Source organism: Stegostoma tigrinum, chromosome 6 (genome assembly GCF_030684315.1).
Source record: "Stegostoma tigrinum isolate sSteTig4 chromosome 6, sSteTig4.hap1, whole genome shotgun sequence".
Lineage (NCBI taxonomy): Eukaryota > Metazoa > Chordata > Chondrichthyes > Orectolobiformes > Stegostomatidae > Stegostoma > Stegostoma tigrinum.
In genome coordinates, this window is record NC_081359.1 from 97,734,649 (window position 1) to 97,750,933 (window position 16,285).

The following is a 16,285-nucleotide window of genomic DNA, read 5'->3' on the forward strand; positions in this document are numbered from 1 at the left end:
AGCAACTGGTAACAGCATTTAATTAAAAAAAAACAACTCGTGATAAATTCTCGTTCAAATTTTTCAAGATGCTCATCTTTTTCTTTGAATTTTAAACACTGACAATGAGTATTTTAAAACTGAAACCATGGTTTCCTCATTTCAGATTTTTTGCCTTAACTTCAAAGCTTAACGGCAAAGCAAAACACTGGCCTAATAACAATTATAATTAAGACAAACCTCGTTTTGCTACATTTACTTATTCAAAGCTATCTACATTTTTTTTTGCATCTCTGCTCTGTCAGTGCTTGAACAAACTGGAAATGGAATATATTTGGTAAGTGGTAAAGAACAATTTTCCATCTTCCACTGTGAAAGCTCAGTGATGAAACTGGTATGCTCATGTCTCATGTTTTATGCTGATTCTTGTGTCACAACTCATAGGGAATTATTGTTCATAAAAAACTCAACATGAATAATGCTCTGAAGTTACTCAATGAACTGCTGACATCTCAAACTTAAGTGGTGTATTTATATTCTTAATCATATTTATTCGTGTCCAAATTTCATGTGTCAAGTGTGAACTAGCTGAACTATATGGACTGTGAACATCATGCTTTATACAGATTCTCAGAATTGCTACAGTGCAAGAGGAGGCCATTCAATGCATCATGCCTGCACCATTTCCATTACCAAGTGCAAACCTCCTGCCTTTTCCCATTTCCCCACATGCTATTTCTATCAAAATTAGCACCCAATGCCCTTGATGCCTCAACTGAGCCTGCCTCCAGCACATTTTCAAGTAGTGGATTCCATTCCTCAATTACTCAGTGAGTGAAAGTCTTTTTCTCATAATCAATCTTGCTTCATTTACACATCGCTTTAAATCTATGCCCCCTCTTTTATTTTCCTTTTGCAGGTGGGAACAGCTTCTCCCTATCTACTCAATTCAGTCACACAAGACTTTGAAAACTTCTACCAAATCTCCTCTCTACCTTCTTCTCTCCAAGAGAGCAGTCCAATTTCTTCAAACTGTCCTCATAACTAAAGTTTCTCATGCCTAGCACAATTTTTGTAAGTTGTTTCTGCACTCTCACCAATGTATTAACATTGTTCTCGCAAAATGGCATTCACACTACACACAGCTTCATACTCCAACGGCAGCCTAACAAGTATCTTGTAAAAGTTCAAGATCACCTCCTTGCTTTTGTGCTCTATGCCCCTATTAATAAAGCTGGGGACACTACGTATTAACTGCTCTCTCCACCTGTCCTGCCAACCTTAATAATATATGAACATACACACCCAGGTCTCTCTGCTCCTGCACCTCCTTTAGAATTGTAACCCATATTTTCTTCAGTTTTTCAGTATTCTTCCTTTCTGACAATGGAGACGACAGGGAACATACTATTCCAATGCATACCACAAAAGTACAATAGTTCACTATTGATACGTAAGGTAAAGATACAGTACACAGATTCCATTTATGAAAGTCAACTTTTACGGAGGGAATGAGAGATGGGTTTTGGGAAATAGAACAGGAACACTTATGTTACAAGTTATATTTAATGACATAATTCACAAAAACATCATAAAACAAAAAACATTACATCACCACATTAGGAGATAATAAAAAAATTGTATGGCATAAAGGAGGGAAGTGATGTAGACAAACAGACAAAAACAGATATTGCTGGAAGAGCTCAGCAGGTCTGACATCTTTTAGCTACCACCAGTTCTGAGGAAGCGTCACCAGACCCGAAATGTTAAGTCTGATTTCTCTTTACAAATGCTGCCAGGTCTGATAAGTTTTTGCAGCAGCTTCTATTCTTGTTTCTGATTTACAGCCTCCACAGTTCTTTCAGTTTTTATTAGAGAGACAGATGCATTGGGAGAAAATTCCAGAATTTAGGGACATAGGCAACTGAAGGCATTGCTTCTAATGGTGATGCAATTAAAATCGGAGCTGCTAGTGAGGTCAGAATTAGATTAACACAGATATCTGTGTGTAAATGGGCTAGAGTAAATATTAAAGTATTTGACTGGTCAAAGCCAAAGATGTTTTCAATCAAGAGTGTCAAAAAATTATTTCTCACAGCTCTAAACCAGACTGATGGATCCTACTGGCTTCTGGGATATGTTTTCAACTAATAAAAACAAATGTAAATAGTTACCTATATAGTCCCCAGATCATCTGAAAAGCTTCATACAAACAAATTAAAAACATTAATGGCATCATTGCAAAAATATACTGAAATAATAAACCATAAAGCTACAGGTGAGATTTGATCTCTTTGCCCCATGGGTTATTAGATTGTCAGCTAACATTTTTCTCATTACAAATAGGAATGACTAGCTAAATAAACAAAGGCTTTTAGTACAAAACAACTGAAATAGTGGGAAAGATCAAGTGTTGCTCACAATCAAATGCTTCATACATAATTCATTTTGGAAATCCAGATACCAAAGTGATTAAAACAACTATTTATCTTTGACAAATTCAGGAAGAGATTCTAGCAAAATCTTTTATTGAATATTGTTGTTCAATGTTCTTCCTACAGGAATGTATTACCTTTAACTTTGCTGCATCTAAACTCATCTGCCACCAGTTTGCCCACTCCATTAGCATTCGTATGTCTGCTCGGAGTTCTACATTGTAAGCTGAGAGGATACCAACTCTTCCAAATTTTGAATCATCTACAAACTACGAACCAAGATCTAGATCAATAATATAGATCAGGAAAACTAAGGATCCCAATACCAATCCCTCGGGAACTCCACTATAAATATCCTCTCCAGCCTGAAAATGCCAATTATTGTTTTGTATCATTCAGCCGCTTTTGTATTCATGGTGCTATTGACCCTCTTATTTAACGACCTGTAACTGTCCTCAAGTCTGTCATGTGGTACTGCATCGAATGCCTCCTGGAAATCCATGAACACCACATTGGTAGCATTATCCTCACTGTGCCTTTCTGTAACATCTTTAAGAAAAACTCTGTAATTTTTACTTTAGATATCCATGCTGACTCTTCTTCATATATTCAAGGGAACCTGGGTAAAAACATGTAAAAAAGGAATCAAAGAGTATGTTGTTGGGTTAAATAAGTAAGGGTGAAATGAGGTTAATGTGAAATAAAATCACCAGATGGCTTGCTGCAGCATTGTAAATATTATGCAAGTTTAGGAATTACTTCTCAAATCTATGCAACTTCACCACACTCTCATATTTAAAATTATTAGATAGAGAAGTAGAAATAGGTGTTGAGGCTACTCTGCCATTCTGTGAGTTCATGGCTGATCTAATAATCCTCAATGTCTCCTCCTTGCCTTTGCCCCATGACCCTTAATTCTCTTTCTGATTAAAAATCAGTATCTCGGACTTGAAAATACTTATTGACCCATTCTCAACAGCCATTTATGGTAAAGAATTCTACGGATTCACTACCCTCAAGAAAAAAAATCCTCCTCATTTTTAAATGTACAATCCCTTATGCTGAGATTATGCCATCTGGTCCTAGACTCTCCACAAGGGGGAAGCAACGTTTCTGCATCTACTCTCTCAAGTCCTCTAAGAAACTTGTGTATTTCAATAAGGTCAGCTCACCTTCATCTACAAGCTTAATCTACTCAACTTTTTCATAATACAGACCCTTCACATCTGGTATTAGCCGTGAGAAACAACTTTGGATTGCCACTAGTGTCATAACTTTCCCTAGATAAACAAGCCCAAAACTGTTCACAGTATTCCAGCTGTGGTTTGACTGGTGCCTTGTACAGTTAAAGCAAAACCTCCGACTTTCACATTCCACTTCCTTTCAAATAAAGGCCAACATTTCATTTGCCTTCCTTACTACCCACTGAGCTTGGATGCTTCTTGCAATTAATGTGCAAGGAATTCCAAATCCCTCTCGTCTGTAGCTTTCTGCAGTCTTTCTTGGTTCAAATAATATATAGTTCCTGTATTATTCCTGTCAAAGTGCATAACCTCACATTTCCACACCTCACATTCCATTTGCCAAGTTTCTACAGTCATTTCACCTGTCTGTCCCTCTGCAGACTGTTTGCGACAGCCTCATCATTTGCTTTCCCACCTATTTTTGGGTCACCTGGCTTTTGCACGTTTACCTTCCTCATTCAAGCCGTGAATAGACATTGTAAATAGTTGGGGCCCCACCACTAATCCCTGTCGTACACCACTAGTTTCAGACTGTCAGCCTGAAAATACCACCAACACCATCTTATCTTACCAAGCAGTCTTTTGTCTGATACTTTATCAAATACCTTCTGAAAACCCAAATGTATTGCATCCACTACTTCCCCTTTCTCTACCTTGCTCATTCCCTCCTCAAAAGAATTCTAGTAAATTTGTCAGATATCATTTCCACTTCGTGACCCCATGCTGACGCTGCGTGATCATATTATGCATTTCTAAATGCTCTGTTATTACTTGCTCACCAAGCTGCCTTGTTTTCCTTCAGATGTTTTCTAACCATGCTAAGTAACATCATCAGTGAGGCCTCCAATGAAGCGAAGTTGGTCTATTCCACTTGGAATTTATATTGTCTGGCTTGTTATGCTGAGTACCGTCGTTTCTGCTTTTGTTCTGTATGGATTTGTATATAAGGTCCAAATCTACATGTTCATTGACTGCATTATGGGTGGAGAGCCACGCCTTCAGGACTTCCAGTGTGTGTCTACATTTGGCTTGGGCTATTATAGTTACAATGTCCCAGTCAAAGTGATGGCCTTCATTGTCCGAGTGTACTGATATTAAGGAAAGTCTGTTGTGTCGTTTTGCTGCTAACTGATTTTCGTGCATTCTGATGGCTAGTTTCCTTCCTCTCTGTCTGATGTACTGTCACCCACTCACATGCCAGAACAATGCATGAAAGAGGAAGAGCATCTATACGAAACCTTCATTATAAATGGATATCCCCGCAAATTCATCGCCCCCATGGACCTACTAAATAGACAACAAGAGGACACAGTACGCCCTAATACACTGGCCATACTGCTCTACATCAAGAACATATCAGAACTGATAACAAGATTCCTACGATCACGAGGAATCATGACAGCACGCAAGCCCACAGCCACTCAACAACATTCACAAGGATTAAAGATCCCACTCCCACAACATGCAGAACCAGCATAGTTTACAAAATACCATGCAACAACTGCCACGAGCATTACATCAGAGAGACAGGAAGGAAACTAGCCATCAGAATACACAAACATCAGTTAGCAGAACAACACAACAAACCTACCTTAATATCAGAGGACTCGGATAACGAAGGCTATCAGTTTAACTGAGATCAAGTAACCATTGTAGCCCAAGCCAAACATAGGCACACATGGGAATTCCTAGAGGCCTGGTTCTAACTAATAATGCAATCAACAAACTTAGAGTTGGACCCCATATACAAACCCATGCAGAACAAAACCGTAAGTGGCACGAATCACCATGACAGACCGGACAGTATAAATTCCAAGCACAGTAGAACAACATCACCACATTTGAGCATTATGAGGGCTTCTGCCTCAACTACCCTTACAGACACTAATTTACATACTCCCACCACCCTCTCACACCCACACTAGTCTCTTCTGCTCGAAGGGAAACAATGCGAGTCTATCTAATTTCTCTTCACAACAGACTCTTCAGCCCAGGAAACATACTGGTAAATCCCTCTGCACCCTTTCCAGTGCTTTAACATTTCTCTTAGAACGTGGATGCTCAAACTGCACAAAATACCCCAGCTATGGCCTAAGCAACGTTTTATACAGTTCTTGTATAACCAGCCTGCTCTTAAATGCTATGCCTTGATTAGTGAAGGCAAGTATCTCAATATGCTTTCTTAACCACATTATCAATCTGTCACCCCCACCTCAAGGGACTGGTGGAAATGCACACCAAGGTCCCTCTGATCTTCCGTATTATCATGTATTCGCTTGCTTTGTCTGTCCAGCACAAATTCATGGCCTCACACTTATCCAGCTCTATACTCAAATTGCAGTGAATAACCCAAAGTAAGTCCTAGTAGGTATGTGCAGTGAGGAATCTTTTCAAATTGGATCCATTTGGCAACTCTGTTTAGAAAAGTTAGCAAAAATAGTACACAGCATTAACCATTAAAAGCAATTATTGTAATCCAACAAAATAAATTATTAAAAAATTAAGTGTTAAAACGAACTCTGCTGAACTAGGAACAGCACCGATAAAACAGGAAGAATAGGTCATTTAGCTTCTCAAACAAGTTCTGCCACTGAATTAGATGCTGAAGTGATTTAAAATTTTGAGAGAGTATTCATGTCTGAGTCATAACTAACTAACCGTACACTTCGACATGTCTTATATAAATCATTAAGCCACATTAATAAATAACCAGATTTCCAATCCAGCAAGTTCTTCACTTGAGCAGCAATGAGTTAAAAGAGGAGCTGCTTGAAGGGATGTTGAAATATACGGGATAAAAAAAGGATATCTTAACTTGACAGAGAGATTGTTATTGGACAACAAGGTGTGGAGCTGGATGAACAAAGCAGGCCAAGCAGCAGAGGAGCAGGAAAGCTGACGTTTCGGGCCTAGACCCTGGTCAAGGAGACTTAATAAGCTAAAGTTCAAAACAGAGTGCCCCCAGCATCATTTGTCAATGACATCTAAAAAAAGACACAACAAAATGAAAACAAACAGAAATGAACCTCATCACAGAGCATACAACTCATCTGCAGCATTTATAAGCTGCTGCAATAACTTTCCAATGTCTATAAAGACCTCAGTAACTGAATACCTTTAATGCTTTGTATGATTAAAGGCTAAAGTAATATGACCATCATCCATGTGTCAGTATTTAAGTGTGCTGCCGTCATCAGGAACAATTCTAAAATAAAATTAATCTAACACGACAGCATGGATAGCAACTGAACTGGAAGAAAACTTCACCAGATGGTGGGTTTTCTGAAGTTCTGCAAACATTCTAACTTATACCTATGCTCAGAAACGCAAGATGACATTAATGAATCACAAATGGATGCTAATTTTCGACACTAACAGGTAGAATTTTGACAGACCCACCTGTCCTATTTGTGGTAACAGTATAACTTTGAGGAATTTTCAACTTCCAGCATAAGTAGTTCAGAAAAATCTATTTTGACTGAAAATCAGATTGCATTTTAGTTTGGCAAAAGCATCAATGTAGTTGTTCCAAACCCATGCAAACTATGTAACTTGGGAGTCCAGAGTCGCACTTCAAGACGTGTGCATCTACGATTTTTACTTCTGTAAAGTACTTTAACAAATATAATCCATAATTTTTCAGTTGGAGTTGCACAGTCTTCTTCTTAGTAATGCTGACTATCACTGATTACCAATAGTGTACAGGATTATGGTTATGCTGATGGAGTGGCTAAAGGACAATGAAGTGTTCAATCAGCCATGATCACACTGAATGGCAGGGCAGGTTCAATGAGCTGAATGGCATACTCCTGATCTCAAGCTCCACCTGGAGCATGGGTACAGAGCAGTTTTTTTTGTACTTCCAATGGATATGGGGATCACAAGCAAGACCTTTTGACGTTCAGCCATATTTGCCCCTGAACCCATTACTATCCTAAGATATTTGAAAGAACAGTTTAAACCACACTGCTGTGGATCTGGAATCACATGTTGGTCATATCTTCTCCTAAGAGTCATTATTGATCCACCTGTAGTGAAGCTGTCCCACTGTGATGCAATATGTATTAAGAAACTTTAACAACTCAGTAAGGCCACTATAGTAGCAACTCCTTTCCTGGGCTCTCTGACCAAGAGAAGCAAAATTTGCAATGTCATGTTGTCTCCAACTATTTTCAAACACCATTATGACTTACAATCATCATTATTTCATCATCAACACTGAAAACACCAGAGAAACTCAGTAGGTCTGGCAGCATCTCTGGACAGGGAAATGGAGTTAACATTTTAAGTCCTATATGACAGTTCTTCAGAACTGAAAGGAGTTAGGCAGTTTGTATACTCTTCACAGAACTAGAGAGATTGAATAAGGGGTGAGTGGGAAAGAGTCAGTAACAGAAGAAATAAGCTCAGTGAGGTGGGAACAGGCTGAAACATTGGGTCCTCCAGTGCAGTCCTGCTCACGATTTTTGAAAAAGGTAGAAACAGACTGAAGGGCTGTGTGGTGCAAAGTTCTGAAGGGGACATTTCCAGAGGATTTGTGATCTTTGACAGTCCAAATATCATGCTCGCTGAGAAAGCCAACAAACTCACCCACAACCTGAGCTATAAGTCTCTGCCAAAACTGAGTTCCAATAACAGCTTGACATCAGCGGGGGGTGGGGTTATGATTTATGATCCAGGGAAAGACCAGATTCATCTAGTCACTAATCATATAATCCCTGCAGTGTGGAAATAGGCCCTTCAGCCCAACAAGTCCACACCGACACACAGAGCATCTCACCCAGACCTGTCACCTTAATCTACACATCCCTGACACTATCGGGAATTTAGCATAGACAATCCACCTCGGCTGCACATCTTTGGATTGTGGGAGGAAACCCACGCAGACACGGGAAGAATGTGCAAACTCCACACAGACAGTTACCCGAGGGTAGAATCAAACCCAGGTCCCTGGCGCTGTGAGGCAGTAGTGCTAACCACTGAACAACCATGCCGTCCGTTATTGTCCTTTAGGGAAGACAACCACCATTCTTAACTGGTCTGGCCTACATGTCACTCCAGACCCACTTTCTGGGTAATTAAGGATGGGCCATAAATGCTGGCCTAGTCAGTGGCGGCCTCATCCCATGAATGAATCAAATAAAAGTTAACAAAAACAAAGTTGCTGGAAAAGCTCAGTAGAGCAAACAGCATCAGTGAACAGAAAAAACAGAGTTAACGTTTCAGGTCCAGTGACTCTTCCTTAGAACTCAAAAGTTAAGATCAGGAAATTAAAGTTCTTACAACAGCAAGAAGTATGCAAAGAGGTTGTAGTCCATGGAAAGTTCGCCAAGGATGATACAGCAATCCCTTGGTTAGCATATCAAATGCAATCCCAAAAAGAGTGTGCACAAGGAGTATCATTTTTCCAGGAGAAAATGTGTACAAAGGGATATGTTCCTGACCTGAAAAGGTTACTTGAGTAGCCTACCAGCTGTCATTAACCTAGCTAATGCAAGAATTCTCTTTCTCTTACTAATGTACTAATCTTTCTACTCACCGCTTACTCACCACTCCTCCTGCTTTCACCCACTCACTCCCTCCTCCAAACCTACCTTCGCTAGCTCCCTTTTTCTCTGACACAATTTCCTTTCCTACTTAGTGCTCCCCTCTGCTTGTTTTCCCCTGCTTCTCCCTCCCATAGGCTTCTTGATCCCAATTCCCTCACTCTGTCCCCCACCTCCAATCAGTGAGGAGGAAGCAGACTGGGGAATAAACAAAGCAAGAGTCAATAAACATAGGCCGAGGCGAATTCAAGACTTGGAAAGCAAAATGCAGTGAGATTGGAGATAACAAGGTGTAGAGCTGGATGAACACAGCAAGGTGACCTGAAATGTCAGCTTTCCTGCTCCTCTGATGCTGCTTGGCCTGTGTTCATCCAGCTCTACACCTGGTTATCTCAGATTCTCTAGCATCAGCAGTTCCTATCTCTGCAGTGAGATTGGCTTTGGTTCATTCTGCAGAAGACTCGGTGCAAACACAACAAAGTAAATTATATTTTTCAGCTCGCCAGGTACTAAGCTGAACCAAGTTCCAATTATTATTATTCACAACTACGCTCACTACGTATGGCAATTTCTTTTGACCAGTTCTTCTTTAAAAATTGACATTCTCACACTCAACCCATTCTCAAACACATCACTTACCATCTCTATAACCTTCTTCAGCCTGAAAAACACTTCATGAACATCTTGTTCATTCAAATCTGGACCTCTGGAAAACACCCACTCATTTTGTCCCATCACTGGCAGCTGCCTAACATTTGATGCTTTAGAACTTCTTCTGTAAACATCTCTTCCTTTCCACCATGCTCTTCTTTAAAATCAAGCACATTAACTGAACTCTTAAGAACAATTCTAAAATTTTCTACCCTTAAATTTCAATTATAATCAGATTAAATCTGTAAAACATTTTTGGGTCACTTAATGTTAAAGGCACTATATAAATGCATAATTAGATCATTCTCGATGAATGCTGCTACATTTTTCAAAAGGTAATCACAAAGATAAAGTCTGTACAATGAAGAAACAGGGCAGCCTCTGGTGAAATACAATTAATCACAGTGCTCCAAGCAGATTGTACTAAATTCATCATTCAACCAAACTAATTTAATGAAAAATAATAGGCATTAAACCATCTGCCATGCTCACAATACAGAATTAAAATAACATTTTTAAATCTCTATGCAATGATGAGTGAGCTCATTACAAAACTGCAAATTATTGAGAACTAGTTACCAGAGACAACCATAAAAGCTGCTTAAAAATATACATACCTTTGCGTAGAACCATTGTAGCAGTAGTTTGGAAGGAAATCATAATTCAGTTCCCAGAAAACATGGAGAGTTATTCTTCCATATGGTGCAGATACATTGTGATTGGCTTCCCTGAACATGGCATCAAAACTGTCCAGAGTTAAGTATTTACTGAGTAGCTTGTGACTCATACGGTTGACTTCTATCAGACCTTCAAGTTCCTAAAGAACCAGAATCACAGAGTTCATACTCAATATTAAAAATCTGCAACTTAAAAACTTGGACAATTAGCTTTTCCAATGATTGACTATGTTACTAAGTTAGAGACTCTAAAACAGGGGGCCACTTGACACTATATGCAAGTGCCACCTCTGTGAAAGCATTGTCCAATTTAGTCCCATGCCCCTGCAATTCTCTCTATAATTCTGCAACTAAACCTACTTATCCGAGAGACTTTTGTTTGATTTGTTACAATATTGAAAGAAATTACCTTACAATGATAATTATATCAGACTGGGGAGAAGCATACAGGTTGTGTAGGGCGATGGTGAGGCCCCTTCTCAAGTACTGTGTGCATTTGTGCTTGCCCTGTTATACGAAGGAGATATTAAGCTGGACAGGGTCCCGAAAGATTTACCAGAATATTGCCAGGATTAGTGGTTTTGAGCTCTAGGGAGAGGCTGAATAGGCTGAGGCTATTTTCCCTGGAGTGTCGGAATCTGAGAGGTGACCTTTATAGAGGTTTATGAAGACATGAGGGGCATGGATAGGGTAAATAGCCCAGGTAGAGGAGTCCAAAGGTAGAGAGCATAGGTTTACGGTGAAGAGGAAAAATTTAAAAGGGACCTAAGGGGCAACCTTTTAATGTAGTGTGATGTGCGTATGGAATGACCTGCAGAAGTAGTGTTGGAGGCTGGTACAATTACAACATTTAAGAGGCATTTGTATGTCTACATGAATAGGGAGGGTCTAGAGGGATATGGGGCAAATGCTAGCAAATGGAACTAGATGAATTTAGGAGATCTGGTCAGCATTAACGAGTTGGACCTAAGGGGCAATTTTTGTGCTGTACAACTCTATGACTCTACAACAGCAGACTCAAGAGAACACTGCCAACTACAGGTTTCCCTCTATTTCATAGATCATGTTGCTTGGAATTATGTCGTGATCCCTTCACTCTCTGAACAAAAATCCAGACACATTTTCTCCAACAGAAACCAGACAAACTGCAGCTCACTACCACCTGCTTGAAGACAATCAATGATTGACAACAAATTCTGGTCTTTCCAGTGGCACACTCATTCCTTGAAAGAATTTTCTTTTTTTACAAAATTGCAGGTGGGCAAGAATTATGCAATGGGGTCATTCATCCCAGAGACACAGACAACAGCCAGTTGAGTGTCTGACTGGACTCGGAGGCAATGCGGGGTTCTCATCAGGGATTAAACAGGTACAAAAATACATTCTATATTTTATGAATACATATTTTAACAACATCTGAAAGATCAACCAATTTTATGTGGCTATTTAAGTTGGAGGGGTACAGGGTAATTCCTGACTCGTGACTGCAAAACACTTAAAATGGTTTAATTACCTATTATTCTACAATTCATCAGCCTATTCAGATCACGTATGTGGACTTCTGCACCATTCCTATGCAATTCTAATGAAGTTTAATGTGAGCTTGGTGAACGGCAGTAAATTGTTTCTCTGCTCTCTTAATCCAAGCCTCAGACGTTAATCAGAATCCCCATATTTGTTTCTGGCATAAAATACTCAATGCTGAAGTCTTCCCAGGGTGAAAGAGTTTTTGGGTTGGTGCTTGGGATGGAAACCCAATATCAGTACATGGTAAGCAGACGTCTACATATCTTTTGTTTTCATGATATTCCCTACCTAAGAGAGAAACAATGCATTCGATAATGGAAACCTATTTTGTATTACAAGATAACCTAGCATAAGAAAATGTATTTCATGAAGGCAGAGTGTAACATAGATATTTTAGGTTCATAAAGGTAGACTAAGGTAGAGGCAGCATGGTGACTCAGTGGTTGGCACTGCTGCCTCACAGCGCCAGGAAGCCGGGTTTGATTCCATTCTCGGGTGACTGTGTGGAGTTTGCACATTCTCCACATGTCTGTGTGGGTTTACTCCGGGTACTCCGATTCTTCCCACAATCCAAAGATGTGCAGGTTAGGTGGATTGGCCATGCTAAATTGCCTGTAGTGCTCAAGAATGCGTAGCTTAGGTGGGTTATAGGGGAATGGGGCTGGGTGGGTTGCTCAAAGGGTCGGTGTGGGCTTGTTGGGCCGAAGGGCCTGTTTCTACACTGTCAGGATTCTATGATTCTTAAACTGTTATTTTAAATTTTCCGTATATGTGCATACATTTCTAGTGAACCTGAAGCTGTTAGCACAAGATGGCCTGAGAATACAATCCATGACAATACAATCTAAGCCACCAATGTGGTACATGAATTGGAGTGCCAGTGTGAACCCATCCTAACCAGCCCATTCCTTCAAATTTCTAAACAGTATCCAATATTAGATGCAATTCTGCGATTGGACAGTATTTGATAAGTAATCCCAAATGTATTAAAGAACTACACAAAAAAAATTTACAATTTCAGTCTGTCTGTTGGTGACAGAGCATGGCTCATATATACACGCTAGAAGTCATTTATTTTTACATTTAAGAAATTTATCTTTTCCAACTGAACAAAGAATTGGGAGATAGCTTTTGTCTTCTATTTCCCCAAGGCAATGCCTTGAAAACTGTTGATTTGTCTGGTTTGAATTTAAACAAGAGCTTGGCAGTTAAGTACTCCCTAGTGTACATTCATGGTAAAGATTTTACCAATCAGAACCCATTTGCACCGTTTTCAACACTCTTCTCATGCTGTATAAACTGTTGGTCCTTTTGGGATTGTGATTCTGTCCAGATGAGCACAAGACAAACAAGCTGCTTATTTCAGTTCAAAAAGTCTGCCCTACGAAGCGACTATTCTATGGGAGTCATTTGTAGAAGTTCACATTGGTTACGATATTTACGTGAGAAATAAATGTTACTATTAAATAGCATGTAATTCAGGAAAGCTGAATTATTCAATAGGCAACACAAGCAAAATGACAAAGGGCAACAGCACAAGCTGATAAGTCTACCTATACAAAATGTCTCAACACACATAAATAGAGGTCCAATTATTTGAGATACTGTGCACATACCACAATAGAGGTGACGTCTTCACTCTCAAATCTTGTGATTGCCAATTCTAATGATTTGTACATTGCTGCTGAAATTCTTTGAGTGATCAGCCGATTCAGGTCTATTGACCTACCAAGAAGCTATAACATAAGAAGTTTAAAATATTACATAAAATATATAGCTCAAAAATAGGCCATTCAAACCAGTTGACATCAATATTTATACTTCATTGGAGCTTCCTCCCATATTTTCTCATCTAATTTACAATCATAGCCAACTCATTCTCTTCTCCCTCAAATGCTTGTCTAATTTTCTCTCAAACGCATCTGTACTACTCACTTCACCCAAACCTTATGGTAAAAAGGTTCCTCAATGTTTAGCATCATTGGGTAAAAATGTTTCTTTTTTAAATCCCTACTAGATTTCTTAATATCTGTCTTACACCGTAAAGCAATATACATCCTCAAAACTGGCCTTTCATTCTGATGTCGCAATAACAATGAAAATCAACTCTCACCTGCACATGTCTTTGTTTCAATAAAGTCTCATATCTATTTGATGGAGGTGTTGGTATATTAGCTCCTTGATTTTTACACTCTGCTCGCAGCCGTTTGTCTAGAAGAAGGCTAAAAGAATTGAATTGTTCACACTGTAAAAATGTTCAATATAGTAACTTCTTACTGTAGCTTTAAAAATATTACAACAGAAGCCTTCAACAATACCTTCCAGCCAGAATCTTGTAGTAAGCAAATATTTGATCAGCCAATTTATATACAAATTGGTCAAAACAGAGGTTTACCTGAAAAGAAGCACAGATGTTCCACAATTATCACGTGCATGCATTTGGCCAATGAATATCAAGATAAAGCCTCAACACTCATGCTCAATTACATGATTTTAAAAAAACTGAAAAAGATATTTAAACTTTTAACTAAATAAGTTCATCAGTAATTACCTCTGCTTCAATCTCATCATAAAGGAATTGCTTCTTAAACTTAGTCAGTGCATAATGGGCACTGTCATTGTAAAGGTCCAAGGAATATAACACATACCTACAAAGAAAATGTTATGGTTAAGGAGGGGCTATTCAACACATTTCTCTAAAACAAAACATTAGTAGTCCAGCTAATCAAAATATTTTAAAACTGCCAAATAATTTTAAGTTACTCGGAGTTAGCAAGAACTACAGATGCTGGAGTCAGAGACAACATAGTGTGGAGCTGGTGGAACACGCAAGGTCAGAGGAAGGATCCCGAACCGAAATGTCGACTTTCCTATTTCTCTGATACTGCCTGACCTGCAGTGTTCCTCCAGGTCCACACTGTGTTGACCCAAATAATTTTAAGGTACATTAATTTCCCAATCTGAATGCAAATATAACAAAATCCCTCACAAGGACACATAAAATAAAGTCCAGATAAAAACAAGTTACTTGGGTAGAGCAAAATGCAAGACAACCGGAAATAGATTCATAATTAGCAGGATCTCAAAAGGAACAATCTCAGGATTACTGCCAGTCTAAGGAGCTGGCAAGTTAAGAATAAGAGAAAATGCATGGCTGGAAGGATACTGTAGGAGGGAGGGATTTAGATTCTTGATACTTTGGGATTATACCTGGTGAAGACGGGATTTGCATAAACTGGATAGGGGAAGGATTCAAACCGGAGCAGCGGAGGGACAGAACCCCAAGGGGGTAAGCAAGAGTGGAGAAACAGAAATGGAAACAAAAAAATAGGAGCAAAGAAAGCAAAAACAGAAAGCAGAGGAAGTGAGGCTGAGCAGCAATTAGGGCTGGAATTCAAAGTGTGTAAAATGAAAATATCGAAAAGACAAATCCAAGGAACTGTATCATAATGTATGGAGCACATTTGCAATCAAGTAGACGAATTAACAGTAGAGATAGCTGTAAAGGAGTATGACATAATTGTAATTAAAGACACTTGGCTGTGGGGTGATCAAGGCTAAGAACTGAACATTCAAGGGTATTCAATCATTTGGAAGGAGAGGCAAAATATTAAAGAAGGCGGAGTGAAGATGAAATCAAGGCAATAGTGAGATGGGTGTTGATCTAGAAAATATTGATGTGGAATCAATTTGGGCGGAACTAAGAAGCAACAAGCGAGTGGGAGGCGCCTGCAGGCCTTCAAATGCAGTGGTGACCAAGAGGCTGGCATTAAGAATGTAATCAGGGGTGCAGACAACAAGGATGCAACAGCAGTCATGGGTGATCTTAATCTACATCTAGACTGTAGAAACTACCTTGGTAATGAAAATGTGGCTGATTAATTCCTGGAGTGCATATAATAGATTTTTGGACCATTACACTGAAGAACCAGCTTGGGAACAGGCTAGCCTAGATTTGTTTTATGCAACAAGGAGTTAATTAAAAATTTAGGTGTGAGAATGCTTTTAGAATTCTTTACTGGGATAGAAAGTGAAGTGGTTCAATCTTGGCAATGGCCTAGTGGTATCGTCGCTGGACTGTTAATCCAAAGACCCAGATAATGTTCTGCGGACCTGCGTTCAAATCCTGCCATGGCAGATGGTGGAATCTGACTTCAATAAAAAATATCTGGAATTAAGAACCTAACGATGACTCTGAATCCATTGTTGATTGTCGCGAAAAAAAA

The 16,285-nt window shown here is 39.3% G+C and overlaps 1 protein-coding gene across 2 annotated transcripts in view; it reads right to left on the reverse strand.

Moving 5' to 3' along the window:
- The window catches only part of cyfip1 (cytoplasmic FMR1 interacting protein 1), a 186,666-nt gene that overhangs the window by 78,002 nt on the left and 92,379 nt on the right, over positions 1 to 16,285 (reverse strand). For both annotated transcript variants that reach the window (XM_048532857.2, XM_048532858.2), the window contains exons 18-22: positions 14,611 to 14,707; positions 14,378 to 14,454; positions 14,173 to 14,281; positions 13,676 to 13,795; positions 10,473 to 10,672 (exon numbers count right to left, since the gene is read on the reverse strand). In XM_048532857.2, coding sequence (XP_048388814.1) covers positions 10,473 to 10,672; positions 13,676 to 13,795; positions 14,173 to 14,281; positions 14,378 to 14,454; positions 14,611 to 14,707 — 603 coding nt within the window. The remainder of the gene's footprint in view (positions 1 to 10,472; positions 10,673 to 13,675; positions 13,796 to 14,172; positions 14,282 to 14,377; positions 14,455 to 14,610; positions 14,708 to 16,285) is intronic.